The following is a 23,091-nucleotide window of genomic DNA, read 5'->3' on the forward strand; positions in this document are numbered from 1 at the left end:
GGCCTAGGACCTGAATAGAGAGTTCTCAAAAGAAAAATACCTTTAAAAATGTTCATCTGTCCTAGCAATTAGGAAAATAAAATCAAGATAAGTTTGAGATTTTATCTTACCCCAGGCAGAATAGCAAATACCAACAATGGACAACAAATACTGTGGGGAAAGGAAGCTTCCCTTATTCCCATTCACTGTTGATGGGGTTGCAAACTGCTACAGCCACTGTGGAAACCAGTGTGGAGAATTCTCAAAAAGCTAAAAATCAATCTATCATATGACCCAGCTATACCACTTCTTGGAATATACCCAAAGGACTTGATATCCTACTCCACTAATACTTGCTTAACCATGTTCACTGCTGCTGTCTTTACAGTAGCTAGGAAATAGAAACAGCCTACATGACCTACTACTGCTAAATAGATAATGAAAATGTGGTACACATTCACTATGGAATACTACTCAGCTGTAAAGAAAAACAAAATCATGAACTCTACAGACAAGTGGATGGACCTAGAAAATATTATATTAAGTGCGGTTCCCCAGACTCAGAAAGACAATCACTCCAGTCTCTCTTATTGGAAGCTCCTAGCTCCAAATCTTCAGATGTGAGTACATACCCTGTAGTAACTGCAGAAACCAGGAGAGTAAAACAAGACCACTGTCAGTACAAAGGGGACTAGCAGGGTGCAAGTATCCTATCAGGGTAATAAAACGCAGGGGACTCCTTAAAGAAGGGAAAGGAGGTGAATACAGAAACGGATGGGAAGAGGGTAAAGAGGATATAAGTGATCTGATAAGGGAAACGGGGAAAGGAAGGGCTCCTTAGGGAGGTGAAGGAAGGTAAAATAACAATATGGACAGCTGAAAAGGTCACAAAGAACCAACGTATTAATTATTTACCTAAAAAACAATCCAACCAACCTATAGTGAACAAAATTCAGTGTATAAATATAACTTTTCTCATTTGGCCTGAAGGTGCTCTCTCCAAGAGTTAAAGAGGGCACCTAACAAAAACGCCAATGTTAGACATGAGAAGCCCTCTTTTAAGTTGTTAGCCAAGGCTGTCTAAGAGACTCCCATGACATACAGCCTACTGCTTTTGCCCTTGGTTACTCCCTGAGGTAGAAGGTAAGTCCCTATGGCTGAAGACACCATGCACTTCAGAAACAGGGCCCAGAAGTCCCTGAGCTGGAACTGATCTGAATCCCCCTTCCTGAGGACTAGATTTCATGGTACCAGAAGGTGCATGCAAGCTTCCAAAGGAAAAAGACCACCAACCGTCCTACCGTGCTATGGTGCATGAGGATCACATCAACAAGCAGCATGGCAGGATAGCCCTATGGGTGCAGTAGTGCTGCACAGACTATGGTGGCTATCAGTTCCTCTCTAATTGGAACTCAACAAGAGGGATATCATGCCTGGTACTAGAAACCTAGCTACAGTGATGTCACAGTTATTAGGGGAGAATCTACAACCACTAATTTACTAAGCTAGGATAATCCCTAAAAACAATGTAAAAATATTTGTCCTTATACCCACAGAGAAGTATAGTCTTCACCCCTAATCAAGGAAACTTTGAAACAGAGACCACTACAGAAAATCACAACCAGTCAAAATGCAGAGTTGTAGAATCCAATCCCAATGGATATATCGACAGAACACTCCCACATCTAAGGCTCAGGAAACATGTGGAGGGCGAGGGGCAGAAAGATTGTTAAGAGCTGACCAGGTACTTTGCTGTGAGAATGCATCTCTGAATGATGTCAGAAGCTACACCCACAAAAGTCTCACCAACGTGACTGCCCAAACGTGAGTTTAACAAGAAGTTACCAATGAACATGCCAAACTGCACGGGGAAAAGACAATGAGGGCTCAACCCTACATAAAAGACAAATGAGGAAGCTGAGGATGTGCTGTGGAAGAATCTTTGTACACTGTAAAACATGTACTGCTCTCATTGGTAATAAAAAGCTGATTGGTCGCTAGCTAGGCAGGATTTTCAGGGACAAGAACACTAGGAAGAAAAGAAGGGCAGAGTCAGAGGAGTTGCTAGACAGACATGGAGAGGAAAGAGGAGGTTGAAATCAAAAAGAGGTAATGCAGAATATAGATTAATAAAAATGGGTTAATTTAAGTTGTAAGAGTTAGCTGGAAACTAGCCTAAGTTATTGCTTAAGCACTTATAATTAATATCAAGTCTCTTGCAGTTATTTGGGAATGACTACAGAGACACAGAAAACACTGCCTACAGGAGTGTAAGAGGTGGGCCTGTCCAGGAAAAAGCTAATGAATTGGTTGTCTAGTGACAAATAGACAACCCTGAAAAAATACTTACAAGTAACATAATATAGACTCAACAGGTTATATTTGAGAATTTGTATGTATATACAAATACACATATGCATGCATCAGTAACAATTGATGCAGAAAAGAGGCCAAGAATTTGAAGAGCAGAGAGGGAGGAAAGGGGAGGGAGAAATGTTAGAATTAAAAAACTATCTCAAAAACAAACACCAATAATAATAATAATAATAAAGAGCCATAACTTCATTATCCAAAGGTTATATTTTTTCCATTTTAGTAAATATCCTTCCACTTTTTTGGTATGTATATGTTTATAGATATATTTCACATGTTCTGTTTTGTGATTACATTTGAATGTCAATAAATGAATTTAATCATAACCTTTTAAATGGTAAGAGTATTCTACTTTGCAGTTGTTTAAAAACATTCTCTAACTTGACATTTGCATCGTCTTTTTAAAAGACATATATATTCTCACCTTTTTACAATACTGTGACAAAATGATTTTATATATCTTTTTGCTGCACATGACTATTTTCTAGAAATACTATTTAATTATCAGCCCTCTAGTAGAACAGCCTATATCTTTAATATGGTCTCTCTAGTTCTCTATGCCTATGTAAACATGAATGCATGGGTACAACTTCAGTCACCAAAAATAATGTTTCACTGTTTTTTACTTTGTCCAATCACCATGTACTTCTGAAGTTTTATGATAATCTTTGGAAATATAAAAATTATTAAGACTAAAATTAGCCAGGCATAGTGGTACATAACTTTAACCCTAGCACTTGGGAGGTAGAGGTAGGCAGATTTCTGTGTGTTCAAGGCCAGCCCAGTCTACAGAGTGAGTTTCAGGACAGCCAGGGCTACACAGGGAAACCCTGTCTCGAAAAACAAAAAACAACAATGAAAAGAATACCTAGTAAAGGAGTCCAGAATCTTGAAGTCAGGTTTGACCAGTTCATCCACAATACAATGGCCTCCTTCAGCAACCAATGAGATGCGTGTTAGTTCTCTCCCCTTGGATGTAAGGCACTAGAAGACAAAATACTGCTAAACTGCAGAAGCTGTTAACTCCCCCTTAATATGTACACTGTATCAGCAAGCACCTACACTCAGCTATGATTCCTGCCAGCACAGCAAATATGCTTGTTTACGAAAGGATCCAGTATGAATGAAACTGAAATTGGTATTTGCTGAGAACACCATGTTTACTGGAAGCAATGGCAATACTTGCTCTGGAAAATGGTGAATGGCTAGGGAGGCTAAGGCAAGATCAAAAGTTCAAAGTCAACTTGAGCTATACAAGGAGATCTTGTTTTACTTATTTTTGAATGAAGATAATAGTACCAATATAATTGTATCTATCATCGACAGACTATATATTACTCATCACTACAGCTAAGAACCACCACTTTTACTAAGCACACTCTAAATATATAGCATAGCCTTAATTACTACCTACTTCATAGAAGGAGAAACTAAGGCAGAGAGGGGTTAGGGACAGTCATTAACAGGCAAGATACAAACTAACAAGAATCAAAACTATTTGCAAGTACTGCAAGGAAAGGATGTACTTGTCTTCGGAAGAATTACTAAATTAGCAGGGAAATCCTATTTCTAATCTTCAATGTGCAAAACCTAAACCCATAGTAATTAAGGCAGAGTCTTCATGGCAGCCACAGAATAGAATATTTGTTCAAAAAAAAACATTTTTTTCTGGTGTTAAAAACATGATTAAACACAGAAACTACTTAGAAAACTTAAAACTAATCTTTCATTTGTAATATAGATCCAAGTTTTTAAAAAGGGGGGCACTTTCAGCTATTTAAACTAAAAGTCAAAAGGCATGGGTTTACTGGTGCATTGAATTCATAAAATCGTCTTACACTATAGTTTGCAACATGCTCTGAAAAATCAAAGCACTACTTACCATTTCACAATTAAGTCCAAAAAGTGGACTGTTATCTGTTATGAAACCATTACACTTGGTAAGGATAAAGTTTTCACAGTTAGGAGAACCTAGGAGAAAAGGAAGTAAATATTCATTGGAGCTACTTCGTTTTTGTTTGGTTGGTTGGTTAAGTTTGGGGTTTTTTTTTTGTTTTTTGTTTTTTTGGTGGGGCAGGGGAGCAGGTTCGAGACAGGGGTTCTCTGTGTCAATAGTCCTGGCTGTCCTGTCCTAGAACTCACTTTATAGATCAGGCTAGCCTCGAACTCACAGAATTCTGCTTGCCTCTACCTTCTGAGTGCTGGAATTAAAGGTGTGCACCAACACACCCCGCTTACTGGAGCTATTTATTGGACAAAATAAACAATACTCTGAAGATCCAGGGGAACTCAAATAACATATTTGCTGGGAACTTTCTTTGTGTTACTTGAATTATAAAAACTAAACAAGAAGCAACCTCTCTGGTTAAGTTTTTCTCCATCCATTGTTACATTTTGAATGAATATTGTAGGCTGTTGTTTAAGGGGGCCTGGGGCCTGGACTTCCTGATTGTTACAAAGCAAACATTCTTTCTTCTTATGAGAAAGAATTTAACCCAAAGTTATTGGACACTTCCCATGTAGGTACTAGGAGAGAAAGAACAACATATCCAAATGATTCCATGTGGCATTTGTCTTTTCTAAATAAAGCAAGTGAAAATAGGACAGAGATTTATTTACCATAGTGGACATCTAAAAAGACTGTGTAGTAGGCAGAAAGTTTGAGTAACTTTCACTGTGTGCACTTAAACCCACCCAACTCTATCATTGAGATTTCCCTGAAGTCACTATTCAGAAATGTTCTTCAATTTCTTGCAATCATAACCTGAAAATTCCCTCTAGAGGTTCAATGCAGGTTCAGGGAACTCTTCCATTATATACACTAAGCTAACAACCAGGCATACACAGCTCAGAGATCCAAAACATTTGAATCATTATAGATTTCTACCTTCACACAGTTACTGAAGCAGCTAAAGTAGTATGTAGATTTTATTTGACAGGAATTAAAGAAGAGTATTAAATCTTTGGATCAGTTTTTGCCTCCTAGTATCCAGAAATTTCCATTTGAGGGAGATTAAAAGTTTTAAAATGTATCTTCCAGAAGATCTATAGGCAGTTAATCATTGCTAGGGAGAGAGAGATTTTCTTTAGTGCTGTAGCCGCTAGTAATGTTCTTTCTTAAAAATTTTATTGAAAATAAATTCCTTTCACATACAATATATCCTGATTATAATTTCCCCTCCCTGCAGTCCTCCAAGTTCCTCTCCACATCTCCTCCCCCTCTAGATCCACTTCCTTTCTATCTCTCATTAGAAAAGAACCTTTCTAAGAGGTAACAACCAAATATGATGAAATAAAATATAGTAAAATGAAAGAAAAGCTATCATATTGAAGCTGGACACAACAACCCAATAGGACGAAAAGAGTCAAAAGGCAGGCCCAAAAATCAGCGTGCACTTACACACACAACCATAGGATCTGGCATAGGCCTTGTGCTTGCTTGCTGCTTCAGTCTCTGTGAACCCATATTTGCCTTGCTTAGTTGATTCAGTAGAGGGCCTTGTTCTCCTAGAGTATTCCACTCCCTGTCTCTTCTGTGGGGTTCCCTGAGCTCTGAGGGGAGAAATTTGATGGAGTCCTCTAATTTAGAGTCTTTCTCTGCATAATATCTGGCTGTGGGTCTCTGCATCTGTTCCCAGCTGGTGCTATTGGAAGCCTCTCTGATGATGACTGGATAAGGACTGGATAAGGCACTGATCTATGAGTGTAGCAGAATATCATTAGGAATCATTTTATTGATTTTTTTTTTCAGTCCGGTAGTGTTTGGTTTTACCTTAGGTTTCTGGGCCATTTAATGTTAGGTCTTCTCTCTGGGCTATCTAGTCTCTGGTTCTTGGTCACTCAAGCAGTGTCAGGGATGACTTCCTTCTTGTGGAATAACCAAATCAGACACTGATTGGCTACTCCCACAAGTTATGTGCCAACATTGGCCTAGCAGACTATTTTGTAGGCCGGACAGACTGTAAGTCAAAGGTTTCATGGCTAGGTATACGTTTCTCTTTCAGCAGCCTGTAAAGTATCTTCCTGCACCATAGAGACTAGAATGTAGGAGTGAGGGCTCCATAAAGGAACCAGTCAACTTCTCCAGATTCAATGAGTTGTGTAGGTGTTGTCATCAGCAATGGGACCCCCATTGTCAGTTTATGGAGAGCAACCTTTTGTCTTGGCATATACTCTTGGGTTGTTTGGGGATTTCCATGAGACCTCCTTGGTCAACAACTCAATTTAATGTAACCTAGTCCTGACACTGGAAGCCTCACCTGGCTACAAGAGATGGACAATTGAGATTCTGTATCCTCCACTAGTAAGGCTTACCTTCATAGATTCTAGGAAGTTTCTATAGCACCCGGTTTCAACACTGCCCTCAGATGCCCCCCCCCAATTCCAGCCACCTGTTCCCACACTCTCTTCCTCCACTCTATTTTCCCCCACTTTACTCCCCTACTCCTATCCCCACCTATCCCTAGTCTACCCATAAAATCTATTCCTCCCTCCCAGGGAGACCCATGCACACACACCCTCTAGACCCCTCCTCAGTTGTGAGATACCACGTAGATGCTAGAAATCAAACCTGGGTCCTCTGGAAGAAATGTCAGTGTTGTTCTTTTTTTATTAATATTGATTTTTATTGAGCTCTACATTTTTCTCTGCTCCCCTCCCTGCCTCTCCTCTCCCCACTTCAACCCTTCCCCAAGGTCCCCAAGCTCCCAATTTACTCAGGAGATCTTGTCTTTTTCTACTTCCCATGTAGATTAGATCTATGTAAGTCTCTCTTAGTGTCTGCATTGTTGTCTAAGTTCTCTGGGATTGTGGTTTGTAGGCTGGTTTTCTTTGCTTTATGTTTAAAAACTATTCATGAGTGAGTATATGTGATAATTGTCTTTCTGTGTCTGGATTACCTCACTCAAAATAATGTTTTCTAGCTCCATCCATTTTCCTGCAAAATTCAAGATGTTATTTTTTTTCTGCTGTGTAGTACTCCGTTGTGTAAATGTACCACATTTTCCTTATCCATTCTTTGGTCAAGGGGCATTTAGGTTGTTTCCGGGTTCTGGCTATGACAAAAAATGCTGCTATGAACATAGCTGAGCACATATCCTTGTGGCACAATTGAGCATCCTTTGGATAGATACCCCAAAGTGGTATTACTGGGTCTTGAGGAAGATTGTTTCCTAATTTCCTGAGAAATCACCACATTGGTGAGATGTCAGTATTCTTAACCACTAAGTTATCTCTCCAATCCCAAAATTTAATATTTTAAAAGTATTCATGTTAGAAGCCATAGTAATCTACATTTTTACATTTACTGGTTTACCCACGTGTGTGTGTGTGTGTGTGTGTGTGTGTGTGTCCATTCTTGGTGCCTGTGGAGGTCAGAAGAGGGCACTGGATCCCCTGGAGTTAAAGGGCGGTTATGAACCACCATGTGTACTGGGAACTAAACCCAGATCCTCTTTAAGAGAAGTAAGTGCTCTCACTCACTGAGCCATCTCTCTGGTCTCCATTAACTGATTGACTCTTATGGCAATCCTATGATATATGAACTAAATTTTAACTCCATTTCACAGATGGCTTGTTCTCTTAAAAGTAAATTTTTAAATTCAAAATAAGAAGTCCAGGAATTTAGTAATAAAAAGAATTCATTTTGAAGTTGGATAGAGCTTCCCAACAGATGATCTGCCAAAGATATATAAAAAGGTACAAGAAGCATACAGAATACCAAATAGAAAAGACCAGAAAAAAATTCCCACAATACATAATAATCAAAACACTAAATGTACAAAACAAAAAAATAATAAAAGATGCAAGGGGAAAAATAAGTAACATACAAAGGTAGATACCTTATTTCTCAGTAAAGACTATGAAAGCTAGAAGGCCTGGACAGATGCCCTGCAAATTGAGAGATCTTTCGTGGCAGCCCAGAGTACTATACCCAACAAAACTATCAATGACAATAGAAAAAGAAAAGCATAAAAACGGGATAAAATCAAATTTAAACAGTAGCTATTACCAATCCAGCTCTACAGACAGAACAGAAGGAAAAGTTCAGTTTGAAGAGGTTAACCACACCCAAGAAACACAAGGAATAAACAATTTCAGCTAACAAATTCACTTAGTAATCAAAAGAGGATTTACTACACCATAACAACAAAATAACCAATAGATACTGTTTATTGATGACTCTCAATGTTAATGGTTTTAGTTCTCCAAAAGACACAGATTAACAGACTGGATATGAAGACAGGACCCTTTTTTCTGCTGTATCCAAGAAACACACCTTAATGGCAAGGATAGACATAACCTCAGTATAAAAGAATGGAAAAGAGTCTAAGCAAATAGACCTAAGAAGCAAGCAGGTGTAGCCATTTTAATAACTGACAAAACAGACTTCAAATCAAAACTAATAAGAAGAGCTTGGGAAGGACATTGCACACTCATTAAAAGAAAAATCCAATAAGACATTTTAATCTTAAAACATTTATGTATCAAACACAAAGGCACCCAAATTCAAAACAGAAATACTATTGCAGCTAAAAATCACATATTGTTCCTCACACAGCCATAGTGGGTGACTTCAACAACCCAATTTCACCAATATACAGGCCATCCAGACAAAAACTAAACAGAGAAAATTCTGGAGTTAAATAATGTCATAAATCAAATGGGCCTACCAGATTTTTAGAGAACATTTCACCAAACATAAAAGAATATGAGTTCTTCGCAGCAGCTCATGAAACTTTCTCCAAAACTGATCTAGATACAAGCAAGCCTGAATAGAGAGAAGAAAACTGAAATAATTCACAGCATTTTATCAGGTCACAGTGGGTCACCACAGTGATATCAACAAAGAAACTGGATGGACATACTCACGGAAACTAGACAACTCACTTACTGAATAAAAAAAATGAGTAAAGACAGAAATTAAGAAGGAAATTAAAAGCTTTTTAGAGTTGAATGCAAATGAATATACAACATACCCAAACCTACAGGACGCAAAGGAGGGAACTCTAAGAGGTGAATTCTTAGAGCACTGAGTGCCTACATAAACAGTTTGGAGAGCTCTCATATTAGCAACTTAGCAGCACACCTAAAGGCTTTAGAACAAAAAGAGTACAGTCTCAAAGAAGAAGTAGAGGAGTAGACAGTAAACATAAACTCAGGGCTATAATCAACAAAATAGAAATAATATAAAAAATGAATGGAATGAAGAGTTTGTCCTTTGAGAAAAATCAATAAGACTGATAAATCCTTAATCAAATTAACTAAAACACACACACACACACACACACACACAATATCCAAATTAGTAATAAAATTAGAGAAAAAAACTGGGAATATATAATAGACACCAAGAAAATCCAGAGAATTATAAGGAAATACTTTAAAAATCTGTACTCCACCGAAGTGGAAACCTAAAAGAAACGGATGAATTTCTTGATATACACAAACCGTAAGTGTTTAATCAAGATCAGATAAGCAATTTACATAAACCTATAACCCTAAGTGAAACAGAGCAGTATTTAAAGTCTCTCAACCACTAAAAAGTGTAGTTTAGGTATGGGGTAATTGTAAAAATCTCATTAAACGAGGTAGGAAATGTTCCTTCAGTTTCTATCTTGCAGAATAATGTGAAGAATATTGGCATTAATTCTTCTTTAAAAATCTGGTAGAATTCTTTGCTGAACCCATCTGGTCCAGGACTTTTTAGTGGTTGAGAGACTTTACACAAAAAACTCAACTCTGAATGAATTAAGGACCTTGATAAGAGAACCTGGGGAATAGTCTTGACACAGGAAAGTACTTTCTGAACAGGACACCAACAACACGGGCACTAAGATAAATAATAAATGGAACCTCTTGAAACTGAAAAGCTTCTGAATAGAAAAAGACACCATCATTCAGGCAACACAGCACACTACAGAATGGGAAAGATCTTTACCAGTTACACAACTGACAGAGTTAATATTTAAAATATGAAAAAATATTTAAAAACTGGGCATCAAGAAAACAAATAGGCTTCCTGGGAATTTCCTTAGCACTAGGTTTCTCCCCACTCCCACAGAGGCTTCCTATATCAAGATGTCTCTTTCACTGCTCTCCCTCGTCTCTTCCCCAACTTGGCCATCTTGATCCCTCATGTTCTCATCCCCTCCCTTCTACCCCCTATTCCCAGTTTACCCTGGAGATCTTAACTATTTCCTTTTTCTGGAGCCCTCCATGCGTGTCTCTCTTAGTTTTTAACTAGTTTCTCTGGGGCTGTGGATTGTAGCCTGGTAAACCTTTGCTTTGTATCTAATATCCACTTATAGTGAGTACATACCGTATTTGTCTTTCTGGGTCTGGGTTACCTCACTCAGGATGTTTTTTTTCCCCCTAATTCCATCCATTTGCCTACAAATTTTATGATGTCTTTTTTTTTTAAACCACTGAGTGGTACTCCATTGTGTAATTGTGCCACATTTTCTTTATCAATTCTTCAGTTAAGGGGCATTTGCATTGTTTCCAGGTCTCGCTATTAGGAATAATGCTGCTAAAAACATAGTTGAGCAAGTGTCTATTGCATGAGTTCTAACTGGTCTTAATAATAAAAACTGGAGCCAGATACTGGGATAAATGTTTAAAGATCTAATTGACAAAGGAGCAAGCCACAGCCAACTCTTACCTTGCTAACTCTTCAGCTGAAAAAAGAGCTGAGCTCCTGTCTCCTCCCACCTTATATTCCCCTCTGCCTAGCCATATCACTTCCTGTCAGTTTATGCAGACCTCAAGACTTCTACCATTAATTACTCTAGCTCTGCCCTCTGATCTTCAGGTAAGCTTTATTTGTTAAAGCACAAACAAAATACCGCGTAAGTGTCCTTGTGGTGTGATAAAAGATAAAGTAGATATAAATATTGTAACTGTAATTCTTGCTTGATAACTGTTTTGTTATATGTAATTTTACTATGTTAAAGTTAAAGCCTTCCTTTTTGTTTAAACAGAAAAGGGGAAATGGTGTGGAAGGTCCTTCTGTCTGTGTTGCTTTTATTGGTTAATGAATAAAGAAACTGCTTTGGGCCTTTAACAGAGCTAGGTGGGGACTAAGCTGAATCCTGACAGAAAGGAAGGCAGAGTCAGAGAGAAGCCAAGAAGCCACCACCGGAGACAGATGTGCTGAAATTTTAGCCAGTAAGCCACAGCCACATGGCGATAGATAGATTACTAGAAATGGGTTAAATTAATATGTAAGAGTTAGCCAATAAGAACCTAGAACTAATGGATCAAGCAGTGTTTTTAAATAATATAGTTTCTGTTTGATTATTTCTGTCCTGGGCAGCCAGGACGAACAAGCAGCTCCTTGCAACAATCAAGCAAGTATCTTTTGGGTATTTGCTCAATAGTGATATTGCTAGGTTTCAAGGTAGGTTGATTCCCAATTTTCTGATAAACCGCCATACTGATTACCAGAGTGTTTGCACAAGTTGGCACTCCCACCAGCAGTGGAGGAGTGTTCCCCTTACTCCACAACCTCTCCAACATAAACTGTCATCAGTTTTTGTGATCTTAGCCATTCTGACAGGTGTAAGATGGTATCTGTGTCATTTTGATTTGCATTTCCCTGATGGCTAAGAATGTTGAGCAACTTCTTAAATGTCTTTCAGTCATTTGAGATTCTTATGTTGAGAATTCTCTGTTTAGATCTATACCCCATTTTAAAAATTGGATTGATAGTTTGAGGCCTAGTTTCTCGAGTTCTTTATATATTTTGGAGAGGATGCTTGAACTGGCCTGCCCCTGTAATCAGATTTAGTGACTATCCTGTCATTATAGAACCTACATTCAGTAACTGATGCAGTGATCCACAGCCAAACACTGGGCTGACCTGGAGTTCAGTGGGAGAGAGGGAGGAGGGATCATATGAGCAAGGTGGGTCAAGATCATGATGGAGAAAACCACCAGGACAGTTTGTGGAGGCCAAAAAAATGCAGGTCCATTTCCACCTTGTCTGTTGGTTAGAGAGTGTGAAGATTGACAAGCATAGCTGTACATCCCAACTCAGGAGGTGATTGCTTATTTCTTTGGAAATTAAGATAGCTCATTCTAGTAAATTCATGCCATCCTAACAGGCAGTCAGAATATGCAAATGTACTTCTGCTCCTTTTTTAATTCTGAGGTCACCTAGGGAAGAGCTGTCTTCAGAATACATGACCTAGAATATCGTCGCTACCTAGACAACAGAATGCTAATGATTTGATGTCTCAGAGTGATAAAGCCATTGATTGTGTAAATTATCCTTTTGTATCATGTTAATAAAGTCTTTTATTACCTTTTCCCCCATTTATGTTGGGTATAAAAGCTGTGGAAAAATAAACGCGGGTGAATTTCAGAATTTCAGTCACTGGAATATCCTCCCGATACTTTCTATGTTTTCTGTCTTATTATTTTTATGCATCTTCATATTCTTTACTTATATTTCTAAAATTCCAATGGCCCTACCCTGGTAAGAGGTGATTCTGTTGAGGCCGGTCCTCAACAACAGTTGACATGAGCTAGTGGGAGGTCACAGCCTCTGGACTGACAGATGTGGAGCCTGCATGGGTCCAAACTAGGCCCTCTGAATTTGGGTGACAGTTGTGTGGCTTGATCTGTTTGTGGGGCCCCTGGCAGTGGAACCAGGACTTATATGTGAACTGGCTTTTTAGAGCCCATTCCCTATGATGGTATACCTTGCTCGGCCTTGATGCAGCGGGGAGGGTATGCCAGACTTTGTTGATGCCCCAAGGAGGCTACTTACCACCTCTAAGGCAGAGATGGAGGTGGAGGAGGGGGAGAATGGATAAGGGGGAGGGAGGGAGAACTGGGGTTGGTATGGAAAATGAAAAAAAAAATATTTGTAGAGTGATAGTTCATTTGTATTTTACTAAATACAGCTTGCCTGAAGATCAGAGAGTAAAACAATCCCACTGGGGTGACACACCTTTAATCTCAATAGCCACACTAGTTTGCCACAGAAACCAGGCAGTAGTGGTGCATGTCTTTAATTCGAGCCCTAGAGAGGAATATAAAGTGGGAGGAGACCCTCTCACACAGTCTCATTCTGAGATTCTTGGAGGCAGGATCACTATTTCGGACTGAGGTATAAGTAAGAGCCACTGGCTGTCTGTTTTGCTTTTCTGATCTTCAGGTTGAACCCCAATATCTATCTCTGGGTTTTTATTAATAACGCTATAAATATTTTTAAATAAAAAAAACACAAATAGGCAAATTAAAAATGGATTAAAAATACAAAACTAAACAGAGTTCTCAGAACAGAAAAAAAACAACTGGATGAGAAACACTTAAGTGCTCAACATCCCAGCCATCAGGGAAATGTAAATCAAACTACTTTGAAATTTCATCTTATTCAGTCAGACTGGTCAAGATCACTAAAACACATGACAGCTTATGCTGGCAAGGATGTGGGGTAAGGGGAAAATTCATCCATTGCTGATGGGAGTACAAATTTGAATAGACACTATGGAAATCAGAGTAGCAATCCCTCAGGAAGCTGAGACTAGATCTACCTCAAGATCAGCTGCACCATCCTTGGGCATACACCCAAAGAACTCTATATCCTACCACACAGGTATCTGCTCATCCACGTTCACTATAGCCCTAGTCATAATAGCCAGAAACTGGAAACAGTCTAAATGTCCATCAACGATTGACTGCTTAACGATAATGTGGTACATTTACACACTGGAATATTATTCAACTGTTTAAAATATAAATTATAAAATATGCAGGTAAATAGATAGAGCTAGAAAAAAAATACATGAATGAGATAACCCAGATGCCAAAAGACAAATTTTGTGTATTTTCTCTTATATGTGAATGTTAGCTTTTAAGCATTCCATAAGTGCGCTACAATCTGTATAACTACAGAGGTTAGGTATGGAGTAAGAGACTAGCTGAAGGGGAGGACTTCCCAAGGAAGGGGAAATAGAATATATAGCGATGGAGAAATAGTGAGGGATTGGCACAGTAGGATTAAACAGGGAGAGAGATGGAAGAGGGGGGTAAAGAAGGGAATACGGGGAGAGACGGCTAATACTAAGGGCTATTTGAAGAGTCGTACGGAAGCCTATTACCATAAAAACATCTTAAAATATGCATATATATGAAAGGAATCTAAATGGAGTCACCAAATAAACGGGGAGACAATGCATCAACTAGACATCTTTTGCCATTAAGTGTAACCTTTACTGCCAGGAATGAGTTACATCTAGTTGAGCTTTTGGCCAAGGGGGTCCCAAAGGAACCCCAAATAACTCAGGCTGTTGCCAAAGCTATTGCCCTCCAGAAACTGACAGTAAGACCTCATTGCTGAAGACAACACAGAGAAGCCCAGCTGATGCCTGACTAGCCTTCACCTCTACCGATTGGTGGCCACGGTACTGGAAGGCACTCGTCATGCTACCAAAGGAGAATGGTAGTCATCAGTCTAGCTAAAAACTCTGTCATCTACAAAGGTGATCTACAGACATGATACCCTGGTGCAATAGTGGCACGAGCACTCTGGGAATAACCAACCACTCTCTGATTGGATAGGCTACAGGCCTACTGTTCTGCTAAAGGAACACAGCAGAAAAAATGGTGCCTGCTATACCCATAGATCACTGCCTGACTTGGCCATCATCAGAGATACTTCCTCTTACAACAGATGGGAACTAACACAGACACACAACTGGACGACAATGTTCAGAGAGTGAGAGACTTTGTAACACTCTGTCCTAAATGGGATGTCTTCATCAACCCCTTCCTTCAGGACTCAGGGAGCTATGCAGAAGAGGAAATGGAAAGACTGTAGATCCAGGAAGGATGGATGACACCACGGAAACAATGTCTTCCGGACACAACATGACTGATGCACGTGAACTCACAGAAACTGTTACAGCACAGGGCCTACACAGCTCAGACCAGATGGGGTCCCAGAGCTGACAGGGGACGTGGACAAGGGCTCCTATCCCTAAGAAGCTATTCTTAACTGACATCTGCCTACATAGAAAAAATTAATTCTCTCCAATGGAATATCACTGGCTATATTTCCCACACTTAAGGGCAGGCTCCATGCCCACCAGTAAATGGCCAACACAAAAAAACTCAATGGTATTTTGTATCATAGTGCTTTATTTTTTATGTGTACATTATAGTTTCTGATTTTGTGGGGGGGGTTGTGAATTTTTCTGTATGTGTGTATGTGTATCTGTCTATGTAAATGTCAGTGTTTATCGAGTTTTTTATTTGATATTATTATTAGTATTATTATTATTATGGCTAGCTCGTTTTGTTTGTCTATTTTCTAAAGAGAGAAAAAAGGGCATGGAGTTGTGTGTGTGTGTGTGAAGGTGGGGAGGATCTGGAAGGAGTCGGGGGAGGGGAAACCATGACCAGAATATATTTTATAAAAAAAACTTTTCAATAGAAAAATGAAATAGAAACAATGAGGAAGGCTTACTGTAATGGTCTACTATGTACAAGTGTATGCTGTGCCTGTGTATATTCACGTTTCCATGTTTGTGGGCACATGTGTCTAGAGTCCAAAGTCTGACATTTGTTCTTCTCTTTGATTGTCTTCTATCTTATAAACTGAACCTGAGTTTCTTATTTGAACCAAGCTTGACAATTTGGCTACTCTGATTAGCCAGCTTGCTGCAGGCATCCCTTGTGTCCACCTGCAGAGTACTGAATTATAAGCAAGGGCCATGTCCAGCATGGGTATAAGGGATCTGGATCTGAATTATGGCCCTTATGTATCAACTGAGACATCTCTTCATCTTGGAAAAGTCTAAAAATGTTAAATACTGATTCTTACTAGTAACTAAACAGAATTGAAAAAAAAAAAAAGAAGAAGCTTTTTTTTTTTCGAGACAGGGTTTCTCTATAGCTTTGGAGTCTGTCCTAGAACTAGCTCTTGTAGACCAGGCTGGCCTCTAACTCACAGAGATCCACCTGCCTCTGCCTCCCAAGTGCTGGGATTAAAGGCCTGCGCCACCACTGCCCAGCTAGGAACATTCTTATTAAACATTTTACTAATATTTGTAACCTCTGTGTACAAACTAAAATCATCACTTTTCCACATTTCACACTAAAAATATTTCTACATTACAAGATGGAATAAATAAGCTATCCCAAACACATCTAAAAAAATAATGTTTAATAAAATTATTTGAATAAAGTTAGTGATATTAGATTAAGTAAGTTAAGCACACCTTGGAGTGGAAAGTGAAATGTTTCCATTTCCCTTTTTGTCAGAAGACATCTCGTCAAGCCCACTTTTTCACAGCCATACTTCTGAATGATGGGGTCATTCTGCAGGTTGATGCTGGGCTTTAAAATGCCAGAAGTTAAAGATCTTCCTGAAACAACAAAGGTAGTGCATGGTGGATCAGAATGTGTAATATCTCAAGGAGGGCCAGCAGGGTGGTTCAGTGGATAGGGTGCTTGCTGCACAAGCCTGGTGATATGCATTCTACCTAGGAATCCACTGTGGAAGGAGGTAACTAATTCCTGGATGTGATCTTTTGACTTCTGTGCATGCTTTGACACAAGTGTGCCTGCAAACATACATACAAACACACACACACACATACACCTCAATAATAACAAAAACCTTACAGGGCACGCTTCTTTTTTTTCGGGGTGGGGGGCGGTGAGACAGGGTTTCTCTATGTAGCCTTTGTTATTCTAGAACTAACTCTGTAGACCTGGCTGGCCTCAAACGCACAGAAATCTGCTTGCCTTTGCCTCCCAAGTGCTGAGATTAAAGATGTGTGCCATCACCAGTTTCTTATACAGGTTAAGCACAGGGAAGGCAAAAAGATATTATGACTCAGCTTCAACCTGAAAAGGGGAGTGTGTGTATGATTTCATATAGAAGCTGGGCATGGTAAGGCATATCTGTGATTCTAGCATTTGGGAGGGAGGCTAGAGGATCTCGATTTCAACTAACTTGGATTACATAGTAAGACCCTTTCTCAAAAACTAAAACAGAACAAACCAAGAACAGAAACAATTAACTCCAAATGTGTTACAACAATAAAGCTTTTTATAAAAGGTAGAGGAAGAATGTGCTTCAGGACTAAAGTGGTCAAAGATACTTTAAGATAGGAAACGAGCTGCCCAATCTTGAGAAAGCAGAATAGAAATAGCTGGTATGGGGGTTGGAGAGATGGCTCAGCGGTTAAGAGCACTGACTGTTCTTCCAGAGGACCCGGGTTCAATTCCCAGCACCCACATGACAGCTCACAAATGTCTGGAAATGCAGTTCCACGAGATCTGACACCTTCACACCAATGCACATAAAATAAAGTTAAATAAATCATTAAAAAACAAATTAAAAAGAACTCAAGCATTCTCTTTATAAAAAAAAAAAGAAAGAAAGAAATAGCTGGTATGTTATACCCTTGTTACAGTGCCTACCCACTTCAAACATCCCATTTTATCTTCACCTACCTACACCTTTTGCCTTCTACTCCATCAACACCAGCTGATCATGTTAACCAGAATTTTAACTAAAAGATAAAGAGAACCAACTACTTTGAAAACTTCCTCTGTTTGATGCTATGAAAAGGGACAGACAGTTCTTCGCTGGAGGTACTTAGCTTCCGGATGGCTTTCTAGTCAACAGGAATCCTCCAAATACTATCCTTTTTGATTAAGATAGACATCTGCTCTCTGCTGCCCCAAAAGCCAATTTAATACAGTAGAAGAGGGCATCACCAAGTTAGACAGGAATGGAAAGAACTTGGCTTGCCAATGACAGGTTAGTAAGAAAGAAAAACATCTACGAGTCAAGTTGAGAGTAGAGATAAAATAAACGATAGACCATTTGAGTGCCAGGGTCAAGAGTTTGAACTTTGGTTCATCACTCAATACATAATGGAGAACAATAAAAACTCCTGATAAGAAAAGCAACAAAATATAAAGAGTATCTTAAGAAATATTAACCTCAAATACTTGTGAAAAATAAAACAGAACAAAAGTAGAAAGGCTCTACAGTAAAACTGGCAAAAGATATTTTAACTAAAGCCTACATAGTAAGAGGGCAAAAGGGATAGGAAGGTATACAAAAGAAATTTTGAACATAAAATAATTCAATTAAGAAAATATTTGAGTGTTTATTGGCATTACTCTAGCCAATGTACATTATAAAATTTGCTATGGAATTTAAGTTCAAATTGGGAAGATGGACAATGAATAATGAAATAAATATTTATAAACAAATACAAATGAATAAATAGTTAATATATCAAGTGGGGATAAGAAGTACAGATAAAAGGAGAGGAAGGGCAGGGTTTACTGGGCAAGGAAAATGTCCGATGTCATGTTTCTATGTCAGGTTTGGTGTCTGTGATAAAGTGGTATCTGAGTAGAGATTTATGAGAGTAAAAGCAATGATCCATGCAGATTAGAGACAGGAAACCAAAATAAAAGGAACTCTAAAATTCAAGTCTGGTGACTAAAGAGAAAAAAATGTACTAACATGGAAACTGAAATAGAAGCCTATTATTTATGGATGAGATAAGATGTTTTTAGCTATGACAGAACAGAGAAGAAAGTTGAATATCCAAGAGACAATATCCAGGAGGCAACTGCTGCAATGAAAGACTATCTGGGACATCAAATCTAGAGATGAAGACACAGAAGTCATATATAGAAAACAGACAGGTAAACTTGAAAAATAAATGAAGACTCCAAAGAAAGGAAGATGAGAGAGCCATGGACTATGCCTTGGGGACTTCAATATACATAGGATGAAAAAAATGAAATAAAATCTTAAGAGAACAGAACAATAATCATAACCTCTCTAGTGCCTTAATAAGTACAGAATAAAATCATTACTCAAACTCAAAGTCTGCAACACACAGTCACCAGCGGCATCCCTGGCTGCTTCTTTCACTACCACCTACTTTCCCCCTCAGCATCCACAATAATCTGTGTCTTTTAGCCTTGTCAACTAAAGACCTTTGTTTGGGCCTCAAATCTTAAAACGATACTATATGATTTATTCAGATACTTGCATGCTAAATCAATACAGCTGCATATATGATATAGGCATCTACTGAAAGAAGAACAACGGAGATGCAGCAAAATCAGAAGATACCACCAAGACGCAGGAAACTAGGAAACACAGTTCAAAAGGAGGTAGGAGAGAACAGCCTGATTAGTCCTACCTGTGTATGCCTCCTCAGTGCAATTATACAGTTACTTAACTATTATTTCTGAACACAAAGAAGTACCATTGGACAATATTTACCTTCACTTTGTCTGAATTTTGATAATTCCTATTCTACAACCCATATTTAAAAAAAAAAAAAAAAGTTAACTGTAACCTAGTCGCAGGACGTTCCCGGGTCTGAACAGCATTGCTGTCATAGGTATATATCTTAAAGCTCTAACTAACTGTACCTGTAGGTCACAACTAAAAGTAGGACCAACTAAATTCCCCATCTGTTCCTCAGTGTGAATAATATTCATGTCCCTTTCATTAGTCAATGGTAAGTTCTTCCTTCCCACATATATCCTAATAGAAACGAAGACCTAGTGACTGCCGAGAGCACAGTAATTAAGAGTTTCAATGTCAGCGATAATCAAATATCCTTAGCTATCCAACTTAACCAGTTTCTGAAGCATGAACCAATGATTCCTGGTATCTACCCTCTCTGGGTTCTTGCTCATTTTAAAATTCTTTCTTTTAAAAAAAGAAAAGAAAGAAGACACCTTTTTGTTTAAGTTGATCAGAACTGAAGATTCTGTTGTTGTTATTGTTGCTTACAAGAGTAAACTTTACCACATCTATGACATCTGTTTACAAGCATCAATAAAAATGGAAGCCATACCTTTAATAGTCCTAGGAAAACCTCTGACTAATTTCTTCCTTTGCAGCCCAATGATATCAAATAGAAAACGGGATGTCGGAGGAGTCAAGCTGAATTTCTGAAAAAAAATATATTAATAAGTTTTTTAAAAATACTTCAAAACAGACAAAATACTCTTAAAGGGCTAGACTTTCACTGTTGGTTCAGACCTTCAAAATAGTCTAGGCTTTAACTATTCATATTATAAAATGAGAACTGTTTCCTTAACATGGGAGAGAGTGAGGAAGTGAAATAAGCCACATTTACAATAAAATCTCCACCTGGAAATTGTTCCTCTCACTTCACACTGTAAAAAGTCGGCAGAGGAATTTACAAGTTCAGTGTTCTCAGGGACTTCTAATTCTTTATGTCACTAGACAGCATATCAGGTAATCAGGATAGATGATATAGGAGGTACCTAGGTTGAAAGCTCTAGCTATAGGCTCATCTGGGCTAAAATTCCAATTCTACAATTTATTAGTGGTTAACTTTGGTGAGCTACTCACTTTCTTAAACATGAAATAGAATAAAATTCCTCTTACAGGACAACATGGTCATTATAGATGATAAACATAGCATTACTAATACATGACTAGGCATATAAAAAGTACTCAATAAAATGGAAGCAAAAGAGAATCAAGACCCAGATAGATTAGGGCTGATGGACTCAAATACCTTCAGGAATATATGGACAAGCAGGCCAGAGGGAAATAGGGCAGGATATAAAACCAACAGTACATGCCTTTTTTTTTTTTTTTAGTTGTCCTGGAACTCACTCTGTAGACCAGGCTGGGCCTTAAACTCACAGAGATCCATCTGCCTCTGTCTCTCGAGTGCTGGGATTAAAGGTAGACACCAGCGCCACCATCACCCAGTGCACATACTTTTCTTTCTACATGGCAGGTGCTATTGAGCTCCAGATAGTATTCTATTGACCCCCAATTTTTAAAATTTTTCTTAGATTGGTTTTCTTTTTGCTTTTTTTGTTTTTAAACAGGTCTTGCACCCATGCAGGATTCAAATCCTTCTTACTTGCCTTCCATCTGTTATAATTACAGCTATGTACCTCCATGCCCAACATCATGATTTAAGAGAAGTACAAATTTTATGTGAATTTTGCAATTTATAAAAATTCCATATTACAAATAAAATAGAATCAACATAGAAGCTATATACTATAATTGGAGAGTAACTGTTTTTGCTAGATTATCAAAGAAAAGCACAGACAAATCTAATCTAAACAGAGCCCTTAGTACTTCTGCTGTCTATATACCCTTCCTGCCTTCCTGTGTTGTTTAACTAGGTTATTGACAAACATTCTCAGACTGATGCCCTAGCCTCAGGATAGGAGCTCTAACTTAGCCCCTAATACAAAACTTTCTTATCTTACATGTCTGAATGTCTTTCGAAGAAATCTGAATTCCAAATAGAACCTGTAGAAGTGTAGCTGACTCATGCCCTTCAGAATAAAAACCACCACGTTGTTTAGGTGGTTTTGGTGTAAAAGTTGGCACCAGCTGTTGAAAAAAAAAAAAAATCAAACCAACACACAGCTAAGATGATAATCTCAGTTACAGACACATAGAAGACAAGCAGGAAACAGTGACTGACAACCAATAAAACTTCAACCACTGACCCTCTCTGACTCACTCTATAACTGGAAGACAGCCCTTACTTCAAAGAATTCAAATAAAAATCTTTGTAATAAATATTCGTTATAATTAAATGTCGAGTGAAAGTCCTACTAACGCTTATTTAAAACTTTAATTACCCTTATTTTGTGTGTGTCACAGGATGGAAGTTAGAGGACAACTTAGGGCAGCTGGTGTTCTTCCACCCGAACATTTACTTTAAATTAGAACTCCGAGCTTATTCTACAAAGGTTTGTCTCCAACATATTCTGTAACCCCACCTAAGCCAGAACATCAGATGAGGGCTGAAATCAATGGCAGTCTTTCTCTCTCTCTTTCTTTTTTCTTTTTTTTTTTTTTTTTTTTTTTTTTTTTGAGATAGGGTATCTCCACATGAGCCCTGGCTATCCAGGAACTCACTATGTAATCTAAGCTGTCCTCAAACTCAGATATCTGTCTGCCTCAGCCTCCTGAGTGCTGAGATGTGCCACTAGGCCCTGCCAGATGGCAGTATTTCATGACAAAGAAGATGGTTCTAAAAAAATCTAGACAATTTATAACAACCTACCTCAGAGAAATGTGTGCTAATCTCTTGATAAGTATTGTGCTGGATAGTTTTATGTCAACTTGACACAAACTAGAGTAATCTGAAAGGAGGGAACCTCAATTAAGAAAACACCTCCCTAAGATCCTCTATAAGCATTTTCTTAATTAGTGATTAATGGAGGAGGGCCCAGCCCATTGTAGGTGGTGCCATTCTTGAGCTGGGAATCTTGAATTCTATAAGAAAGCAGGCTGAGCAAGCCAATAAGCAGCACCCCTCCATAACCTCTTCATCAGCTCCTGCCTCCAGGTTCCTGACTTGTTTGAGTGTAGGACCATATTTCTACATGTTATGGCAACCAAAATCTCAGGCCACAGTTTGCACCTGCTGCACAGGAGGTCATCACCTAGCCTGTTGCCATCCCTAACAAAGGGTCAGGATGTTGTTCTGCTCCTTCTTTGTAATTTGGAGGATGCCTAAAAGAGATGTTAATTCGGCCTACATGACAGGGCTGGCATACAGAGCAGGAAGGCGTGACAGAGCAGGCATAGGTAGATGTGGCCATGACCACAACCATTTACCATCTGGTGACCTAGGAAACAGAATGCTAATGAATTTCCCCCTCATTTATGTTTTGGGATATAAGGCTGTTTGGAAAATAAATGCAGAGAAATTTTCAGGATGT

General features: G+C 38.6%; 1 protein-coding gene across 2 annotated transcripts in view; it reads right to left on the reverse strand.

Annotated features, from left to right (window-relative positions):
• Rexo5 (RNA exonuclease 5) overlaps positions 1–23,091 on the reverse strand; it is a 54,264-nt gene that overhangs the window by 26,502 nt on the left and 4,671 nt on the right. The window contains exons 3-7 of one of the 2 annotated variants that reach the window (XM_041666292.1): positions 21,622–21,748; positions 20,214–20,310; positions 16,584–16,730; positions 4,235–4,323; positions 3,221–3,336 (exon numbers count right to left, since the gene is read on the reverse strand). In XM_041666292.1, the coding sequence (XP_041522226.1) occupies positions 3,221–3,336; positions 4,235–4,323; positions 16,584–16,730; positions 20,214–20,310; positions 21,622–21,687 (515 nt within the window). In that variant the 5' untranslated portion in view covers positions 21,688–21,748. The remainder of the gene's footprint in view (positions 1–3,220; positions 3,337–4,234; positions 4,324–16,583; positions 16,731–20,213; positions 20,311–21,621; positions 21,749–23,091) is intronic. The other variant, XM_041666293.1, reaches the window with a different exon arrangement.

This window comes from Microtus oregoni, unplaced genomic scaffold, assembly GCF_018167655.1.
Source record: "Microtus oregoni isolate MIOR12 unplaced genomic scaffold, Mior012 000016F_ref0000370, whole genome shotgun sequence".
NCBI lineage: Eukaryota > Metazoa > Chordata > Mammalia > Rodentia > Cricetidae > Microtus > Microtus oregoni.